The following is a 19009-nucleotide window of genomic DNA, read 5'->3' as shown; positions in this document are numbered from 1 at the left end:
CAGAAGCTTTCCTGGGAATGCCAAAGGGGTTGGCATTTCCAAAATAACAGCAGAAATGCTAGAATAAGAGAAAATTCAGTGGACTTCCTGCTATTGTTTGAACACTACTCGGGAAGTCACAATAAATGGTGTCAGCTTTTTCTGACGCGATAGCCAAATAATCTCATGACACTCTCAACACCACTGACTTTGCACTTTGATAGTAAGCTCGGAATGGCAAATTAACATAATCACTATGCAAAATGCGCAATGAAACTAATCCCTGACGCAAATAAGGAAAATGTTTGACAGATGTTTGTTCAGATTTTACAGAAATATGTTGACGCTGAGAGCACCAGAATTTAATCACAGCAAGCTGATTAAAAAGAGGAAAATCTTCTCCTAAGCCCACTCATTCGTTCAGTATCACAAATCCAATTTTATGTACAAATAAGTTCATTTACTGTGTTTCATTTATCTCATTGTGTTGATGTATTCCTCATATTCTCTCCTTCCTCCACCTCCTTCTGCAGGCCCACTCCGGCCGGTAAAAAGCGTGTGTGCTGTGTGGGCCGGATCGCTCCGGAGTTTCTGTCTTGAACAGCGAGCATTAGTCATCCAGGTTGGTGGATGAAGAGAACAAGTGGCTCAGGTGGGTGGAAGTGCCCTCATATTGGATCACAGAGAGGCCTCAAAAACAAAGAACAATGCCTCTGAGATGAGAAGCTGAAAGAGAGCAATCTGTCTCTAAACGGGGCTTTAGAAAATAAATGTTTTTAGGGCAGCTTATGTCTCACAAAGAGACATGAGTCCTTTTTTTACACCTAATATACAAGTTTTTCATTTATACATGCAGATTTTCAATATTTATACTTTTAAATCGAGGTAATGTTTTAATTTATGGGTCTGTCATTTTGTAATAGTTTTTCTCTCACAATTTTCCTGAAAAGCACTTTATAATTTGGGACATATAATCATAAACATACAGATTTTTCTCAAAATGAAAGGGGTGCTGACTTTGAAAGACATGGGTATTCACCAGACAAAGTGGGTCTAATGAACAGGGTTCCCACTGTCATGAAATTCCTGGAAGAGCTATGAAATTAAAAAAAAACATTTCAAGGCCTGGAAATTGTTAGGAATTTACAGAATGTTTCTGAAAAGTTTTGAATATGCATTGTTTTGACTGTTGTTTAAAATATGTTTATTAAAATCCCAAAATATGTTTAATGTTAGGCGAGATACCTTCCCTGTATTACTAATTTAAAATCTAGTGCTGTGCTATGCAACATATCCTCATACGACAGTTCATATAATATCCTACGAAGCAGCACCCCACAAATTTCTAACATAGCGTGATACACATAGACCAGACCATAGCACCATTGCCAGGTTGCACCCCCTTTTGGGTCAAAAAATCACACTGTCACATCAGGAGAGATACAGGAATATGCAGAAAAGCTTATGTGTAGCATGTTAACTAAGGCTTTGTGAAGTACATGTATGTACCAGCCTGGTCTGTTGCCAAATGCAGCTAGTCGCTGGCTGGAATGTCTAACAAGGGTAAAGTTTGGCTGTGTCTCTACGTGGAGACAGAGCACATATACGTCTTGCCCCCAACAGCTCATCGTTCTCCTGAAGGTGCCTCCTTGTCTTATATGTCTGTTAGCAATCAACACAAAAATGCCTTAAAGCTACTTTGCAGTGGGATGCTCTACCACCATGGCAAAGAATCCATGACTACACAAGCTGATGAACCGAAAACTGAGCTTTTAAGCACCAAGACGTGAGGCATCAGCAGGAACATATGTAAAAATTGTGGGATCCTGACAGTCAGTACATCTACGTGCAACAAGCACCATGCTATTTAGACCAGAGAGGATGAAGCTAACTAAAGTTTTTAATGCCTGGTTTCGATCTTCGTTATGTTAAATTATGATCTCATCTGGTGATTCAAATACTTTTAAATATCAAAGGATGTCACTATTGGCTGCTCAGGTATTTCTCCAAGATAACCAAGGTAAGAACAGGCAGACTCTAAGATAAACTGACAATACTGAGTTTATTAATGCAACTTTTTCTCTCTGGTTGACATAAGGTGCTAAAATACTCCTCTGATACGATGATATATAATGTTTTTAGCTAGCTACAGGCATTTTGTTAGCATTGGTTGTGTAGAACCTTTTACTGTTCCTGAACAGTATAATGTTTTTTGGTGGGTGTGGCTTGGCTGGAGGCAAAACAATTCTCCATAGACATTAGCCAGCGCTAGCTAGCTAGTTCTGTTTGGCTTGTTTTAGACAGTGGTGGAAGGTGATACGAGTGGTGCCTTCAGAAATACTCATCCTGAGTGTTGGAGTGCACTCTGGCACAAACTGGACCATTCGTAAATTTGTAACGCCGTCTGAATGTACCGTTCTGTTATCCAGAGCACCGCACTTTCAGAGTGTCAGAGCGCACTCTCAGCACTCTATCTGGGGAGACAGAGCAGCAGAGCATCGAGTTGAGTGAATATGTGATTAACTTGACCATCAATTCATGTAGAAATATAACGCTCTTCTTCAACCAACAGGGCTCTCATTTTAGTGTAAGACCTGTGTAGCCTACAGCTCTGTGGTGGTGAGTCATGTTTTGCCTCCAGCTAACCAACTGAAGTCACTGACATTGGCCATGAAAGGGTCTATATTATTGCACCAATAGTTTTACCCTCCAGTGAGTATGGTTTGTATGTATGATGCACTGCGCACTGTCTCTATAGGCCTACTTATTCAAACCAGTTCAATAAATCCATGGAAATGAGGTAAAATATTATGGAAAAGCTACGAAAAAGTTTTGAAAATGTATTGGTAGAAATGTGTGAGACCTCTGAATGAAAGACTAAAATCATTATACCTTCTTAAAATGTGTCCTCTGTGTATCTTCCAATTTGTGGAAGTACAGTAATAAATCACCATATAATTAGAATTAATTAATTGGAAGTGTATTAAAAGAACACTTGTCTCTGCTGTCGTTATCAGGAAACTTCTGAGCAAATACTTGGAAATTATGCAGAAATTACAAGCCTGTAAAATAAAGCGTTATTATACAACTTGATGACTTTTTAAATTACACATTTCCCTCTTAGTATAAAGACACTGGTGTAGTGAAGTAGATTTACAATACTTTATATTTTGCTTGTGAGTCATGGCTCCAAAATCAAATGATTTGATTGTCTGAGGCGATGTAGATATTTCACAGAACAACAGATATGCACAACTGTACCTGAATCTGCCAAATAAGGTCATTAGAGTTTAAACTATTCAACGTCCAGAGACCTAACATAGAAAAATAAATCATCAAGTATAAAAAAAAGGAGGATTCATCATACAGCTAACGTACATTTACCATCCAGTGCTGAGACTATAACATCATGAAATACTCACTCGTTGACCAATAATGAGTTAAACACCCTGGTTGCACACACTAACACGTTCAAGTCAAAAAACACTAGAAAACAAGTTTGTTTTCAGCTCAACCCTGCGTGAAGAGATATACGTCACGTACACTGCATTAGAATGTGAGTTCATGTTCAAAGAGTGCAAGGAGCAGAAGACAGGCCCAACCCATCAACAGACCAAGGTTCTGTAGGAAGAACATGAGACACGGTCTATCCGTCTTCACTCGACTCATCTCTGGAAGCTGAAAGATAGACAGATATGTAGAGTACAACAAAGTTAGTAACCGTTTTTATGGAAATATTGGTTATAGAGAGAATTCTTCTTTAAAGAAAAGGCTGACACTATTCCATATTTTTGTTACTGTCAAGAAACCCCATGATAAAATCAATGATGTGGCCGTCCGTCTTTTAATACTTAACTGCTCTCTGTCCCTTTGTTCCTACTGAAGATCTTAAAAAACAGTCACACATACAGAATATAGTTAAATTTTTCTTATTGGCTGGAGATTGTAGTTTTAGCAAACATTATTCAAACAGAGTAAACAGTGTATTTATTGGGGACTGTATTAATATAATTACACATGTGATGTTCTCATGCAGAGTAGATGTATTTCTGCCACCCTATCATATGGGCTTAAGTAACCCCACAGTAGAGCATACCCTTTAATAATATTTTATCTTCTATTATTTCTTTCAGTGGCCAGTAAGGCTTGTAACATTTGGCTATTACGAGTGGCAGTTACTGGACATTTAAAACAATTTTACTTAGAGCTTTTTATTGGCTTTTTTTGCCTCTGCATCGGCGATAGCTATGGCCAGGTGCATTATGCTTTCAGGTTGACCATCCATCCGTCCTTTTGTCTATCCCATGCTTGTGGTCGCAATATCTCAAGAACCCCATGAGGGAATTTTTTGAATTTGGCACAAATGTCCACTTGGACTCAAGAATGATCTGATCAGAATTTGGTGGTCAAAGATCAACGTCACTGTGACCTTGCATTCGTCTCATTCTCGTGAAAGCCATGTCTCAAGAACACCTAGAGGGAATTTCTTCAAATTTGGCACAAATGTTCTCTTGAACTGAAAAGTAAACTGATTAGAATTTGGTGGTCAAAGGTCAAGGTCACTGTGACCTCACAAAACATGTTTTTGGCCATTACTCAAGAGTTCACATGCTAGTCATGACACAAATGTCTAAAAGGATAAAATGTGATGACATTTTATGTCCAAAATGTCAAAGGTCATCTTCACTGTGACATCATAATGTTCTGCAAAAACACTTTTCTGGCCATTATTCAACATCATATCTCAGGAACAGAAGGGGCGACATTTGGTCAGATACTGAACTGGTGACACTAATCTTGAAATTGTGCTGATTGTACAGATCTTCTGTGCCACCGGGGGAATATGTGTGTGAAGCATCTATGTTTTCACAGACGAGGGTGTAAACTGTAAGTTCAGCCTGTCTGGTTCATGGAGGTATACAACCTTGAAGCTGTAACTCTAGTTTCTGACTAGTTTTCAGGCAATCTTAGTTGAGACACCTAAATGTGTCCTGTGGAGTCCGACTGCCACAGTGAGAACGTTATATACCAATGTTGGCGTCACTGTCGCAAAGACAGCTGTGTTGCTTTCCATTGTCCTGTAGTCTAGCATCCCCCAGAAAGACAGGATCCGTTCCATTTTCCATTCTGGGGATAGCTACCGATAGCTACCAGGGAAAACAAAAGCGCTGTCCTCTTCCTGTTTTAGTTGTACTATGGTTGACACACTTCCTTCGTGCTGTAAATCAAGGCTTCATTCTCCTGCGAAATTGCACCTGGTGGCTGAAAAAACGCACAGAGAACTCCATTGTTGTTGCACAGTTTTAGCTGAGATAGCTGTGAGTGAAATAATTAGGAGGATGCTGGAATATGAGTTGAGACATGGAATCAGTGGTACAGATGCTACAAATATCCACAGCTGTGAGCAATGACAGCTGCTCTGGTGCCAGTGAAATTGCACTTTCTGTGCCATATTTCACATTGACAGGTCTAATGAGCGGTGAAGCTGCAGAAGTATCGATATGCCAAGTCTGTTTGAGGGCTTTTCTACATCTATGTATGGTGAACTGCAGTTGTGGAAATGAGGCTTGTGGGGCAGACGAACAAACTGTATCAGAATCAATTAATTGTTGTCTTTGTGCTTGGGGGAGATTTGTTGACACTAACAGAAATGTGGAGTATCACCAGCCCCACCCTTTAATAAGGCTCTCTTACCATTTCTACCAGTGACAGATAGAGGAAAATCCCAGCAGTAACAGCAAAGATCCACTGCTGCACTTCCATATCAGAGGAAACAAACAGTCCAATGTAGAGGCCCATGAAGGCCGTCAGAGCGCTGAGAAAGTTCATTAGCACAGCAGTCTTCACTGAGAGTCCAGAGCTCAACAACACTGCAAAGTCCCCTGTGAGACAGAGAGCAGAAAAAAGATAAGTCAAGCAGAGTGTTTCCTGGCCTTGGCCAAAAAAACAACAAAAGCGTTCCCAAAGTGACCTCTCACCCATCTCGTGCGGTATCTCGTGGCACAGGATGGCCACGGTGGTCGCCATGCCGGTCTCGGCTGAAGAGGAGAAGGCTGCCCCGACAACCAGGCCATCCGCAAAGTTATGAAGGCTGTCTCCCACGATTACCATCACAGCCAGCAGAGGAACCCCTTGTCCTGGGAACACAAAAGGGAGTCTGTGTCGTTAAAGCTCATCCTCAGACCGTGACAATCACTCTGTCATGCCAGGCGACTAATTACAAAGTACATCACATTCGGCTCTGTTGTGCGGCTCATGTTGAAGGAGCTTACTCTGATGTGAAGGCCTCCTTGTGTCGACATGCTCAGGAGATACTTCTGCACACTCCAAGTCATCCACTGGTCCCTGCAGGATACAGAAAGTTATTTACAGCACAGATTTTTAAACCTTTGACTCCAAACTGATTAACTAAAAACTGTAAAGTTAAATTAAGCTGGAGCCGGATGAGACAACTCACCAAAACAAGATATTTTTATATAACAACTAGGATTGTTGGAGAGTAGTTTCCTTTTCCACGTGAGTGACCAGTCTCTGTGTCCAAAATGTTCTAGTTTTGAAGTACGTATTCATCACAAGCATGGAGTGCTTTCTGAATGATTCAATACATCTCATTCTCCAACATCCTACATGTCCTGTTCCTTCTCTCCCTCCCACACCACGCTTCATTGCCTGTTATATAAAGGCAGTGCAGGACAATTGATTTAAGTGAATTCCAGTCTGTTTTTTTTTATGTGAACATGGATTCAGTGGATGCATACTGTCCTTGATAAAACAGTATGTGTGTTATTTGAGAGATGAGCCAATGTTAAATCTTTTTTACTTCTATTATCTGGTTTTACGCTGTATATGTGTGCAAACAAAAAGAATATTCAAAATTGTGCTGTAATTGACTGTCAACAGTGCCCTCTAGCAGAACTTGTTTCTAACAAGTGCATTAGTGCTTTCTTGTTGCTCGGCTGGAGGAGTAGTGTGGGAGTGAAGCATCAGAAGGGCGAATGAAAATGCATTGATTTTAATAATTCCACAGTGGCACAGCACGCTAAACACAATATTTAAACAATGTGTTAACTGACACAAGCTGTTTCTTGTTATTTTGGAGCAAAGGAAGCTTTGTTGCACCAAGTAGGAAATAAACTTTTGTGTTTGACAGTAATGGAGCACAGTGTTGTCCTGATTTGATCAAAAGAAACACACATATTTGTTTTTAAGAGGAAGATAATGAATGTGATGCTGCGTGGGCGGTGAGCGTTGATGCAGCAGATCTCTCGCTACTGTCCTTATTTTTGACTTTTGTCGACTTTACCCTTTTGTGAATGAGAAGCACTTTATGCAAGTTTGCTTGGAGCACTGCAACTTTTTATTTCTAGTTTCTCAAGAAAAGAAAGGTCTGGCTGGGCCGACTCTCACTTTGAGATTGGAGAAAAAAAACGCCCCGGCTGCTTGTACTTCTTTCAACCAATCACAATCGTTCTGGGCGGTGCCACAGCAACGTTGCGCTTGCAAAAATATTGGCGGGGGGAAAACAGGTTTTGGTGTAACACGCCCACAAAAATATCACCTACAGGACGCAAACCATGGCAGAAAAATGGCTACATCTCCACAAGATCAAACACCGCAAAAGTTAGTAAAGGACGTGTTGAAAACGGTTGAAAACTGCTACACAACCGGAGGTGGTAGGGCGGGACTTCAGCAGGTGGCTCGTTCCGCCCAATGAGAGGCTGATCTCTGCAGCAAACTTCCACCCACTTAGACTAGCCTCCAGCTAACAAACTGACATCATCATCACAACCCTCCTCCTAGCAGCAATGCAGCAGTTCAGCTGGTATCAGCATCAATGCTACCCTAAGTGGTGCGTCAGCAACCATGCAGCAGGTAACGTGGGTAGCAAGCTCAATATAACGTCAGTGCTGTCTTGTAGGATGTTCCAGCGAACCTCATCAGGCAGCTGGCTGATATTGGAGGGTCTCTGCCTTGATTAAGCTCACCTGGACCTTCCAGACTATAAAAGATGCCTCCTGTTTTCACTTGCTCTCTCCCTTCCTACGGCAGACGTTCACCCTGCATCATTGCTTTTTGGTTTTGCACCTTCAACACCTCTGCAGCACACCTGACACACATCCATGCATGGCTTTCATTACTGACAATGCTGACCTACACACATTTATTTAAGTCAGTCTTAATTTAATATATTCTGGTTGTTTTAACTATATCTTCTGTGAGGACTCCCTACTTGAGCCAGTTTGTGACAGTCCTGAATAATTCTAACATTAGCTAGGCTATTGTGTTAGATATAAATTTCATGATAAGTAATACAGGTATTATAGTGGGCTCACTAGGCTACAAATTGGGTTTAATTGTCATCATCATTATCAACAACCATTGTTTATTCAGGAAAAACTGATAGAGCATTAAGCTCTTTTACAGCAATGCCATGAGTTCACATTCAGTGGGCTGCATGGATACAAATATATAATAGCAATTGCAATAATGTGATGAAAAAGTCCATAAAACAAATAAGTAGCAGCAATGTCTATCAAGAATTATAAACATTAATAAAAATAACAGTAAAAAGACAATAGAGTCTGCCGTAAAGGTCGGATGCATAATGACAACAACAACATGGTTGCTACCAGGTGGATAGCTGGCCTATAAATGGTTATGGTAAATTAGCTAATAGCTAGCCTAGTAGATATTAGGTAGGCTCTTCCTAGCATTAGATAAGCTACTTTTCATTTTCAAATATATATACACCCAATGGTGTGTGTGTGTGTGTGTGTTTGTGCGTGTCATAACTAGTGTGTATTAGGGCCTGCCATAATAGCATGCACTGGGGCCTGTCAACTACCTTACACCACAGGACATGCCTCCCCCAGGCTAAGTTGGTTATAATACCTGGGCACAACATGTGTGAAATTTTGTCAAAACCATTTGCAGTAGCAAAGAAACAGAGAAGTTTTAACACACTGCGAAATGGTTGAAATATTCAGTTTCTGCCATTTTAAGTAACGGTAAAGAACTGCAAACTTGACCCAACCTACTGAAAAAAAACTGTAATCAGTGGTGTTAAACTTGAAATGAACACTTTTGTGTTAGTGAAGGGGTGCTCGAGCTCATTTGACATGATCAGCAAACAAAAAAATGCTGGAAACCACTGATGTAGAAGCACTCCACCTTATATCTTAATATTTTTGTTTTTCCTCTCTCTTCTGGACACTTGATACTTGTTTAATATTTTGCAATTTAACCTTCAGGAACTGTCTGGTCATGCTCCCTGTGCCTCCTCTACCAAGATAACAGGGATGATGACAGGAATCAGGTTTTCCTGCCAAGAACAACTTAGAAAAACATAATAGTTCAGTCTTGGCAGTGGTGAGACTCACCAGCTGTATGGTGGATATGGACTTGCCCCTCTGTGACTGGCCGTTGCAGTTGAGCTCTAAGGGAAGGTCACCATGACCCTGCAGACAAAAGAAAGTCATGAGACCACTGTAGCTCAATAATCAGCTCTGCAAAAGTTCAGACGAAGCACAAACTTGCTTGTTCATGGAAAACTAAAAGTTCCACCTCTGGTTAGATAAAGAAATGCAGCCCCTTGTCTTCACACACTATGGGATGAGTGTTTTGCTAATCATTAAATTGATAAGGGGTAACTCTTACATGGCCATGAGAGGGAACAAAAAAGGAGAAGATTCTTTCAATAAGGAAAAAGCCGTAGATCCCTGCGATCATGCCTAGAATCCTCCACAGATACTCCTTCTCCTCTGTATAGTGTTCGTCATCGTGACTGTGAGCGGCATCATGGAGTCCAAGGATCTCCAAAGGAGACAGAGAGGACAACATTAGACAATTACTCCACAGTCAACAGAGAGTATCTTTATACATATATGGCGCTTGACTCACAGTTACAGAGGGTGGTGCAGTGGCTCTGTGTCCGATACCTGTGGTATGAGGTGCAGGAGTGCATCTCCTGAGAGAGTCCCCACTGCCAGGCCCACAAACAGCTGCAGGATCAGTGTATAGGTTTCCTGGCAGGAGTTGAAGAAGATCAGGCAGATACCGAGCATGGAGCCCACCGTGATGAGCAGGACGGCAGCCGTGCTGTAGCCATACTCTGCATGGAGGAGAGTTTAGACACATTTAGTTTTTTATATATTTGAATTGTGCAAACAATTAAAGGAATACTTGACCCCCAAATGAGAATTAGTATATGAGTTACTCACCCCGTATTATGTTGAATTCATAAAAGAAAAAATGTATTTTTCTCACATGCCTCCAGTGAACGAAGAATCCAGAAACAGACACAATTTTTGATGAATTGAAGTCATAGGGGTCCACATTTACCACAGCAAAACTATATCAAAATATTTGTTTACAAACTCTTACACAACTCTTACAGTATAATCCAAGTCTCATTTTTCCAGTCTTATTGCTTAGCACTTCCCGACAGGAAACTGAAAGTGAAACTCAACTATACTCTCTTCAAAGCCAGACTCCATTGATAAATTAGTAGTTTTACCTTCCTGAACATGGGAGCTGCTGGTCAACCACTGCCTCGATCAATTAGTTAGTTTGTTATTGTGTGACTTTGGTGTTTTAAAGGGTTAATTCAGATTCACCAAAGTCACACAATAACACAAACTAACTAACTGGTCACGGCAGCAGTAGACCAGCAGCTCCCATATTCAGTGAGATAAATTACTGTTTTTGTCAATGGAGTCTGGCTTTGAAGAGAACATAGATACGTTTCATCTTTATATCAGTTTCCTGTTGGAAAGGGCTGTCAGTTTGGGAACATACAACTAGATAAATGAGACTTGGATATACTGCATGAGTTGTGTGAGAGTTTGTGAGCTAATGTTTTGATATAGTTTTGATGTTGTAAACATGGACCCCTTTTACTTTACTTCATCAAGAATTTTGTTCACTGTGGAGGCATGCAAGAAAAACAAAGTTCTCCCAAATTCAAGGTAACACAGTGTGAGTAACTGATACACAAATGATCATTCAGGAGGCGAAGTATTCCTTTAAACCAAATAAACCAAAGAACCTGACTTGTTTTTCATAGACAAAAGTCTATTTAGGCCACTAATTTATACAAATAATTCATAACCTACACTTTTCAGGGTTTGATTTTAGTTTTGGAACAGGGAAGAAACGTATATCTTTTTCCAACCTCTCCAGGTAACGAGTATCATTAATACACGATGTGCCCCAGGCACAGCATTTAGCTCCAAATACACAAAACCAGCCTGAAAATGAAGAAAATCTGAAACGATTGCATTAGAGTCAATGGAGCACAGCTGTGTTTGAAGGATATATCCAGGATGTCAAACTGACTCAGCAGCAACAACAGGTTAAAAAGACAAAGATAGTTAGAAGCTAAAGCCGAACTACAGGCTACAGATCACAGTGTAAAACTGAACCACCACATTAAAGGCAATCGAGACAAAAGACAATGAATATAAAGGGAAACTTTGCTGATATTGAACAAGCTGTGTGGCATCTCAGTGTGTGCAGACCTCGCCTCTGGACGGGCAGGGATCTCCAGGGGAAGTCAAACAACATTCATCCGCACACACTGTGATGACACACAGTGAGTTGAACATCAGCAAAGTTTCCCTGCTTCCCTTCACTGGATCCTGTACAGCAGGGTCACCCTTTTTCACTGTTATCATTAAAAATCAAAAGCAGCATGCGTATACATTCAGTGGGCTATATCTTCAGTAGCTAGCTAGCTAACCCTACACTTTTCAGGGTTTAATTTTAGTTTTGGAACAGGGAAGAAACGTATATCTTTTTCCAACCTCTCCAGGCACACCAGCCTGAAAATGAAGAAAATCTGAAACGATTGCATTAGAGTCAATGGAGCACAGCTGTGTTGTTGTCAGACCCTGGTCTGAGCCAGAGTGATGACAATATGATTGGCCAGTCTGCGTCTGGGGACCGGACTTAGTGAAGGATCAATTATAATAAATTAAATCAATTTTCCATTATTTTCTTATTTAGTGGTTCAACTGAGAACCTTTAACAGCAACTATTTAATGGTAAAGGCCCTCTGTGATTCAGTAAAAAGTCACAAAACAATGACTGCTCGATTTAGTTACACATTAATTATCTGATGTATTTATTAGTGACTGTAGGCTGATGAGGTAAAACGCCTTACTCTCGAGAGCAGTGGGCAGAGATCCTCTTCTCTTTTGCTCTGCAGACTCACAGGCATTGCCTAGCAACTGCTGGATGATGGCTGGGCACATTTGCCTGAAGTGCTCCTTGGAAATCGGCAAATGGGGATTCAGAGCAAAAATATCCACCAGCTGATTGGCTGAAAAACACACCTGATTAGATTCAAAAGTAGAGACAAATTTGTGGGTGAGTAGGGGACACTTCAGATCAAACCTTACAGTACCTTCATGCAGTTTACAGGAATGTTGACATGCTTCTTGTGATTCAGAATATCCTCCTTTAAAGCAATATAAACATTTGCCTCGGCCTCACCTGTGCCCAGTCTCTGCTTATTCCACCATTTTCATGTTGACAACCATCCAGCGGAGGCCTGGCCCCTTTCTGTGAACTCCGCCTCTTTCTGTGGTGAGAGTGCGTCGCTGCTTCCTGTCCCACTCCCAACTGATGAAGCAACTCTTCTAAATCTAAGCAGAGAAATCACTGTGTCATGATGCTATGCTCCAGGTCAGATTAAAGTGAGTGAATCAGTGTGAGTTTGGAGAAAATAAAATGTTATGCAGATGAGATTAAAGAAAACTCTTCACATACAACACTGATCATTAATGGCTGTAACCACTGAGTTATTGGTTTGTACCTGCAGATGGCCAGCATTTCCTGCCAGTATTTAAAAATGAATTTGACTCTTTTTATATAAGAGATGACTGTGTATTATTTTTAGCAGCATGGAAAGTCATTGACACAATATTTAGAACCTCTCTTTTTTAAAACCCGACTGATGGAAGTCTTTCAGGAGGGTTAGTTGCTCTTTCATACATGATGACTCATTTGTCATTTGAGTTCAAGCTGCTGTAATCAATATTTTTATAATACCAGTAGACCAAATAACTGTGTAATATTAAAGATGTTGTTTATAGTGATGAACCCACAGATCACCCAACTTTGAATTCATAGCTTCTTTCTGTTTATTATTTTCCAGCTGACACCTTTACTGTTTTGTTTCACTCTCATGGCTCTCATTGTCTTTTTTGCAGCATGCAGCTATTTTTAGTTGGAAAGCTCTGATTAACCGACTTTATACTACCTGCTGAGCACCAAACAGCAGGCAGGCACACATTGCATTTAGCTGGTAATATAGTGAAGCATTTAGCAGCTAAAGAGTCAGATAGTACCATTAGGAGTTGGTGGAGACCAAAAGCAGAGCTCAAAGGAGAGTGAATATTGGACTGATAATGTTCCTTTGTATCTGTCGGATGTTTAACTGCTGGCTAACAGTTTGTCAGTGTTTATAGCTTGTTCCTGCTGCTCCAACTACCAAAAAACTTTTGTATGTTTGAACAAGATATAGAAAGAGAATCAGATTGCAGTACTTTTTAATATAGCTGTGGTCAGGGAGCAATCTCCATATACCAGCAGACAGGGATGGGAATCGAGAACCAGTTCCAGTGTCTCCAAATCGTATGCCTCCCAGCTTTTGCACAACAATGATGTCAAACTTGTGTCAATGCTGCTGAAAACTTACAACAAGAAGTCATGGTGGAGTTAAAGAAGCGTTCCAAAGCCTGGCTTTATTTTATAAGAAAAGATGATAACACTGATGCTTGTAATGTCTGTATAATGATGTCAAATAAGGGTGGAAACGCTAGCAATATGCTGAAACATCTTTCTATGCAACATTGGCTTAAAATCCATGAGTACCACTGCTTCCCAACCGAGCAGCACATCCCTTACCGAGGGTAAATATCCTACATTATAATAACAGCACCAAGCAGGCAGGTAGAGCAGATTTTCCTTTGACTAAGGAAACCTAAATGAAAACAAATGCTCTACAAATATTCTCTCATTTCATCCACTTTAGATGACGACAGAACACTGTTGCCATTGACACCAAAAACCTGTACAGGCCTACTTTTTTCTCCCACACAGAAAATTGAATCAATAAGGAAACCTATAAGAATGGGACTGATTTGCAGAATTGATAATGGCATTGCTATCGAGAAAGTCTTATTAATTCCCATCCCTACCATCAGAGGATCACACGATCATTATCATGAATACAAAAGCAAGTGTCACTCTGTTTGAATGTGCATGACAGGCCAACTAAGCTCTTGAACTTACCCATTATCTGCAGCTCACTTGTGCGATTTAGGGATTGAAAGATGTATTCAGTGAAGAAAGCAGGAGATGGGAGGTTCCTCCGTTTGAAACAGTGGCCCTGCAGGACGTGGCTGATGATAGATGCGGCCAGTTTAGGCACAGAAAACACACCAGCGCCTGCTTTTTCTTCTACGTCAACATCTTCAAGGAGGCGAGCGGCATCAAAACACTGTGGGATCAAAGGTGAAATGATCAAACTTGGATGTGCACCTGTTGAGACAAAATAAATCTCTACAAATTCCTTACTCGCAAATCAGATGAGGCGTCTTTATCCGGGGGGTCGTAGTGCTGGTTGATGACCTGCAGAATACTCTCTGTTTCACCGGGTGACAGGAAGTGGTCATCCTCAGCTGGGTGTAGACTGGTTAGGGCCAAAAGGTAGAACTGATAGTTCCCAAAAGAGGAGGAGGAGGATGAGGAAAAGGAGGAAGGAGAGGCAGCATTTGACACGCACAGGTCTTGCAGGTTAATTATGTAGTACAGCAGAACAGTAGAGATCCGCTGATAGTCCTCCTCAGTGACGTAAGCCTTCCCATCATGCTTCAGCACAGAGAGAGCCACATCTGGTGTCAGGCACTGCAACAAGAACAGGGAGAAAGAAGAGAAAGATTGTAAGGACAAAGTCACTAAATATCAGATCGTGTGAGCACTGATTGAAAAGCGAGTGACCTCGGAAGAAGAGTCGGCTTCATGAAAGGCCTATTTTCTCCCTGCATACACTGTGTGCTCTGCTTCCCAGAAAAATGGTAGCTTTGTGCTGCTGTTTGTGCCCAATTAGACCCACACACAAAATATAGAAGGTTAGGAGTGTAGGCGAAGCACTATTCTTTGTGAGAGAGAAAAGTTTCTCTCTTAATTTTAAAATCTAACTTCCAAGGCTTGACACACATATAATCCTGTTGTCAGCCCGCCTGCACAAGCATGTGAAGTACCTCTAACTCCACTCTATGGAGTTTATTATGTCAAACTGAGGGATGCCTAAAGCCACTCAGCATGAATGCCCCATAGAGGTCAAGGACTTAAGCCTCCACATTCACTCACATTCCAGCCATAACAAGCACATTTCTTGCAATAAGCAGGCAGGAATGGGATGAATACATAATAAGTGCTTAGCATATGGATGTAAGAGGGCTCTGTTTATTATGTAGTGTGACAGCATTAAGATAGGTGTACCCCTTACCTTGTTACAGCCGTCCTGAGAGGTTCCAGTCTGCTCTGCACAGTGTACCACCTGGAGGAGCTTGGTGATCAGGACCCCGGTGTGGTTCTTGTGGAGCCGTGGCTCATTGTCGTCTGCACCCAGGGGCAGATCCAAGGCCCTGAGAGCCCCCTGCAGGTACCCCCGCTCCTGCCCTCTCACCACCAGCAGACAAAGAAGCAGCAGCAAAGTGGGCGCAATGGTCCTGAAGTGCATGTTCCTACCTAAGGCTGTCCGACTCCCGTCAAGCTCCCAGGACTGGCTCAGAGCTTGAGACAACGAAAAGATGATGCATACAAACAAGCAAAGTGAGAGAGATATTTAAATCAAGGTGAGGAAAGAGCTGGAAGCTTCTAGAAAAGAAGAGGCGTTAATGATAGGTCCGCCGGATCTGGTTGAGGACAGGAGGGCTCGGAGGGCACCCTTCAGCTGAACCAGCCCTTACAGTGCCGAATGGTCAGCCAAAGCCTGGGCCCCTCAGCCCACAACAAAAGGATTAGTGCAGGCAAGTGAGAGAGCACAGGGGCAGGGAGTAGGGGGCTGGAGGGGGAGACGGCAGAGAAAATAATTAGTATTGAGGAAAACTAGGCAGTAGGGAGAAGCTATTATTAACGCTAAGCAACAACAGAGATCCGCATCTTAAACGAGTAGTTGCTGGAAATGCTGCATCTCTTCAGTTTGTAACTCAGTAGAAAGTCTGAAGGCTTTCATAATGGTCTAAATATTGAACACGTTTCCTTATTTAGCTGCATCAGTTGTTCAAGAACAAGACAGGGGCTGGTGTGAGTGAGTGCATGTAGTATGTTGAGCCCCAGATGCATAGAAACACTGATGACGTTCAAGTCAAAGGGATTTTTATTCTCTATGATCTCTGAGTCATCAAGGATCAAACATGCAGAGCAAAACATGCCAAGCGTTCTCGCAAAAACACTTTCCAACATCCACCCACGCCATACACCCTGCAGGTCAAAGCGACCGAGCAATAAGAGAACTAAAGCTACAGTAATACCTGAGATAGAATAGATGAAAAGGCTTACCGGATGAACCGTTCTCCCCTCTGCTCCTCTCAGCTGCTGTATCTAGGTTTGTTTTCTTCCTCTGCTGGGATAAATGGAAGATCCAGAGCTTGTTTGGGGAGAATTCTTGGGCATTGGTGCTGCTGGTAAAACCCTCTTAGGAGAAGTAAGAGTTGAGTAAGCTCCTGAGGATTAGCTGCGACAGCCTCAGAGGGCTGTGGTTTCCATGGAGAACGCTGCCTCATTTTCAATATTAGGTGATGGGGGTGGCCAGCCGCTGGAGGGGGGGGGGATTGAATGGCTGATGCCTGACAGACTAATACTTAAAAATTTTGAAACTGAGCATGAATCATCACTTAGAAAAAGCAGATTTGCAGACACATCACTTGATAGTTTGCTCTTCTACTCAGTTTGGGTCAGATCTATTTATCCTTAATTTATTTACAGAAAAATTTTATGAATGTATATTTTCACAACTAAAAATCTTTGGCCTTTGTTTAAATTTTAAATCATATTCTACACATGGCTTTCATTAAGAGGAGGTATCTGCAACATTTTAAATTCATGCTGTTATTCCAACCAAAGTCTGCAGTACATCAGCAGTAAGGAGACACAGAACCACAGCAAAATACAAACAAGGAAACATTATTTATTTATTGTAAGGTTTGTAATCAGAAGTGAACGATGCTGCAGGGTAGTTGTGTACAATATTATATATATACTATTGCTTTTTTTTAAAGATTCATAGCATCGCTAATGTTGATCTGTCACTTGGTCGGTTCGTCACTTCATCACCTCGGTTCAGACTGAAATATCTCAACTATTGGATTCATTGCCATGACATTTTTTTTTACAAAAAATCATGGTCCTCATGAGGTTGTTCCAGTGGCGCTGCTCAGCTGCCAACTTGGGCTGTCCTGCTGCTGTTGCAATTCGAAATTTTGTTTCTGGTGTTGTTTCTGATTTTCGATGTAAACATACAAGTCAGGTTTCTCCAACATCTTGTGCTAAACTACTGCCGAATTAAATCCAGCCTATTCAGAACGGCTAAGAACCATTCTCCTCACCAGGTCACATGAGACGCCACTGAAGACCAATGTTAGCTGCTAAGGCTGAGTACTGTCACAGCGGCCCTCGAACACCTGCTACTCCAGCAGTTGTTTGTAGTTAGGCACCAAGGGTTTAAACCTAGCAGCTGGTTATCTGACCCAGACACTTGCTGCTGACTGCTGCTGAGGCTTGTCTTTGGCCTGGGGTTGCAGTAGTTTGGGTGACAACATTACTACAAACAACAGAGTGTGCTAAGCTAAGCTAAGCTAGAGTGCTAGCTAGGCTCACTGACTGGAAAGAGCTGCTCCTAGAAGCTAACACCAGCCACCAACAGTAAGGCACCAAGGGCCTAAGCCTTGCAGCTGGTGTCGGTCACCGCATCCCAGAGACTTGCTCCTGTCGGCCACAGCAGGGCTTACCTCAACCCCAGGTCTGAGGCAGGCAGGGGCATAGTGCAACACTGCAAGTCACTGCACCCCAGAGACTTGCCTCTGTCAGCTGCAGTGGGTCACGGCGGTCTCTGGCGGGGATGTGCTAGCTGGCTAGCTAGAGAAATCTACAGGACCATAATAGTGTCCTGTGTTTAGGCCCTGAAGGCTGAAGCCTAGCAGCAGACGCCGCAACAACTGCACAATGAGACATAAAAAATGCTGAGCCATGGTGGTTCTACTGTCCCTGTTGGTCCTACTTTTGGTGGTTGGTGAACTCTTGTGCAACAGTTTGCCCATACCGTCTTCGTACATGCATCGGCACAGAGGGGACGCACTGCTGGATCATCTGCCGAAAAGACATCAGGACAAAGCCTGTGGAGGAACCACGGTGGAGGAAAAGGGGCAGGCTTCAAACAATGGCTGTGCAGATGGGGTGACAAGCCACCACCGCCTCCCATCATACTAAATGGACTGCTAAATGGATGAGCTCTGGGTAAATAGGAGATTTTCTCACAAGTACAGAGAGTCAGGCATCATGGTGTTCACGGAAAAATGGGCACGACACACCAGACTCTCTGTTGGAGTTGGAGGGCTTCTCCTGTGCTCAGGCAGACAGGAATTACTTCTTGGGGAAGTCAAGAAGTGGGAGCCTTATCATCTATGTGAGTTACTGTGTAAATACTGTTGTAACAATACACCATTAGATGTACCGGTAGTTCATGTGACCATGACCTACAATCAACTGTCTCTTCATGCACCCTTTCTACCTCCCTTAAGAGTTCAGGAACATTATTATCTGTGCTGCATATATACCTCCTAGTGGGAATTCAAGTAGAGCTGCAGATCATGTAGCAGAATGTGTTCACTCCAGACTCCAGCACTCTCTGGGGGCCCCTGTCTCTGCGCTTGGCGACACGAATAATGCCGATTACACTTAGCTCTCCCTAGACTCCACCAGTACTTTAAATGTGGAATGTGGAACTAGAAATCCAAAGCAT

The 19009-nt window shown here is 42.1% G+C and overlaps 1 protein-coding gene across 3 annotated transcripts; it reads right to left on the bottom strand.

The window, feature by feature from the left end:
* Positions 1 to 472: 472 nt before the first annotated feature.
* On the bottom strand, positions 473 to 16773 carry LOC125881614 (zinc transporter ZIP12-like). 3 transcript variants are annotated; one of them, XM_049564814.1, is made up of 13 exons: positions 16552 to 16773; positions 15497 to 16054; positions 14563 to 14892; positions 14278 to 14485; positions 12475 to 12626; positions 12143 to 12314; positions 9918 to 10090; positions 9637 to 9792; positions 9360 to 9437; positions 6252 to 6324; positions 5958 to 6116; positions 5674 to 5861; positions 974 to 3657 (listed from the first exon to the last, which is right to left on the bottom strand). In XM_049564814.1, the coding sequence occupies exons 2-13, from the start codon at positions 15728 to 15730 to the stop codon at positions 3529 to 3531; spliced, it is 2052 nt and encodes a 683-aa protein (XP_049420771.1). In that variant the 5' UTR covers positions 15731 to 16054; positions 16552 to 16773; the 3' UTR covers positions 974 to 3528. The 3 variants fall into 3 exon arrangements, with proteins under 3 accessions (XP_049420772.1, XP_049420771.1, XP_049420770.1); XM_049564813.1 differs by having other exon boundaries at positions 15497 to 15783; XM_049564815.1 differs by lacking the exons at positions 12143 to 12314; positions 12475 to 12626; positions 14278 to 14485; ... (1 more) ...; positions 15497 to 16054; positions 16552 to 16773 and having other exon boundaries at positions 473 to 3657; positions 9880 to 10011.
* Between the last annotated feature and the right edge of the window lie 2236 nt (positions 16774 to 19009).

This window comes from Epinephelus fuscoguttatus, linkage group LG21 (genome assembly GCF_011397635.1).
Source record: "Epinephelus fuscoguttatus linkage group LG21, E.fuscoguttatus.final_Chr_v1".
Lineage (NCBI taxonomy): Eukaryota > Metazoa > Chordata > Actinopteri > Perciformes > Serranidae > Epinephelus > Epinephelus fuscoguttatus.
This window is presented reverse-complemented; position numbering and strand designations above follow the sequence as displayed.

Excerpts from the sequence above, each read along its gene's own strand:
- LOC125881614 (XM_049564814.1), bottom strand. The coding sequence starts at position 15,730 with ATGCACTTCAGGACCATTGCGCCCACTTTGCTGCTGCTTCTTTGTCTG. Across the intron at positions 9,438-9,636 it reads TTGTTCCCTCTCATGGCCAT|GGTCATGGTGACCTTCCCTT; the intron begins GTAAGAGTTACC and ends TTTTGTCTGCAG. Across the intron at positions 6,117-6,251 it reads AAGGAGGCCTTCACATCAGA|GACAAGGGGTTCCTCTGCTG; the intron begins GTAAGCTCCTTC and ends TTGTGTTCCCAG.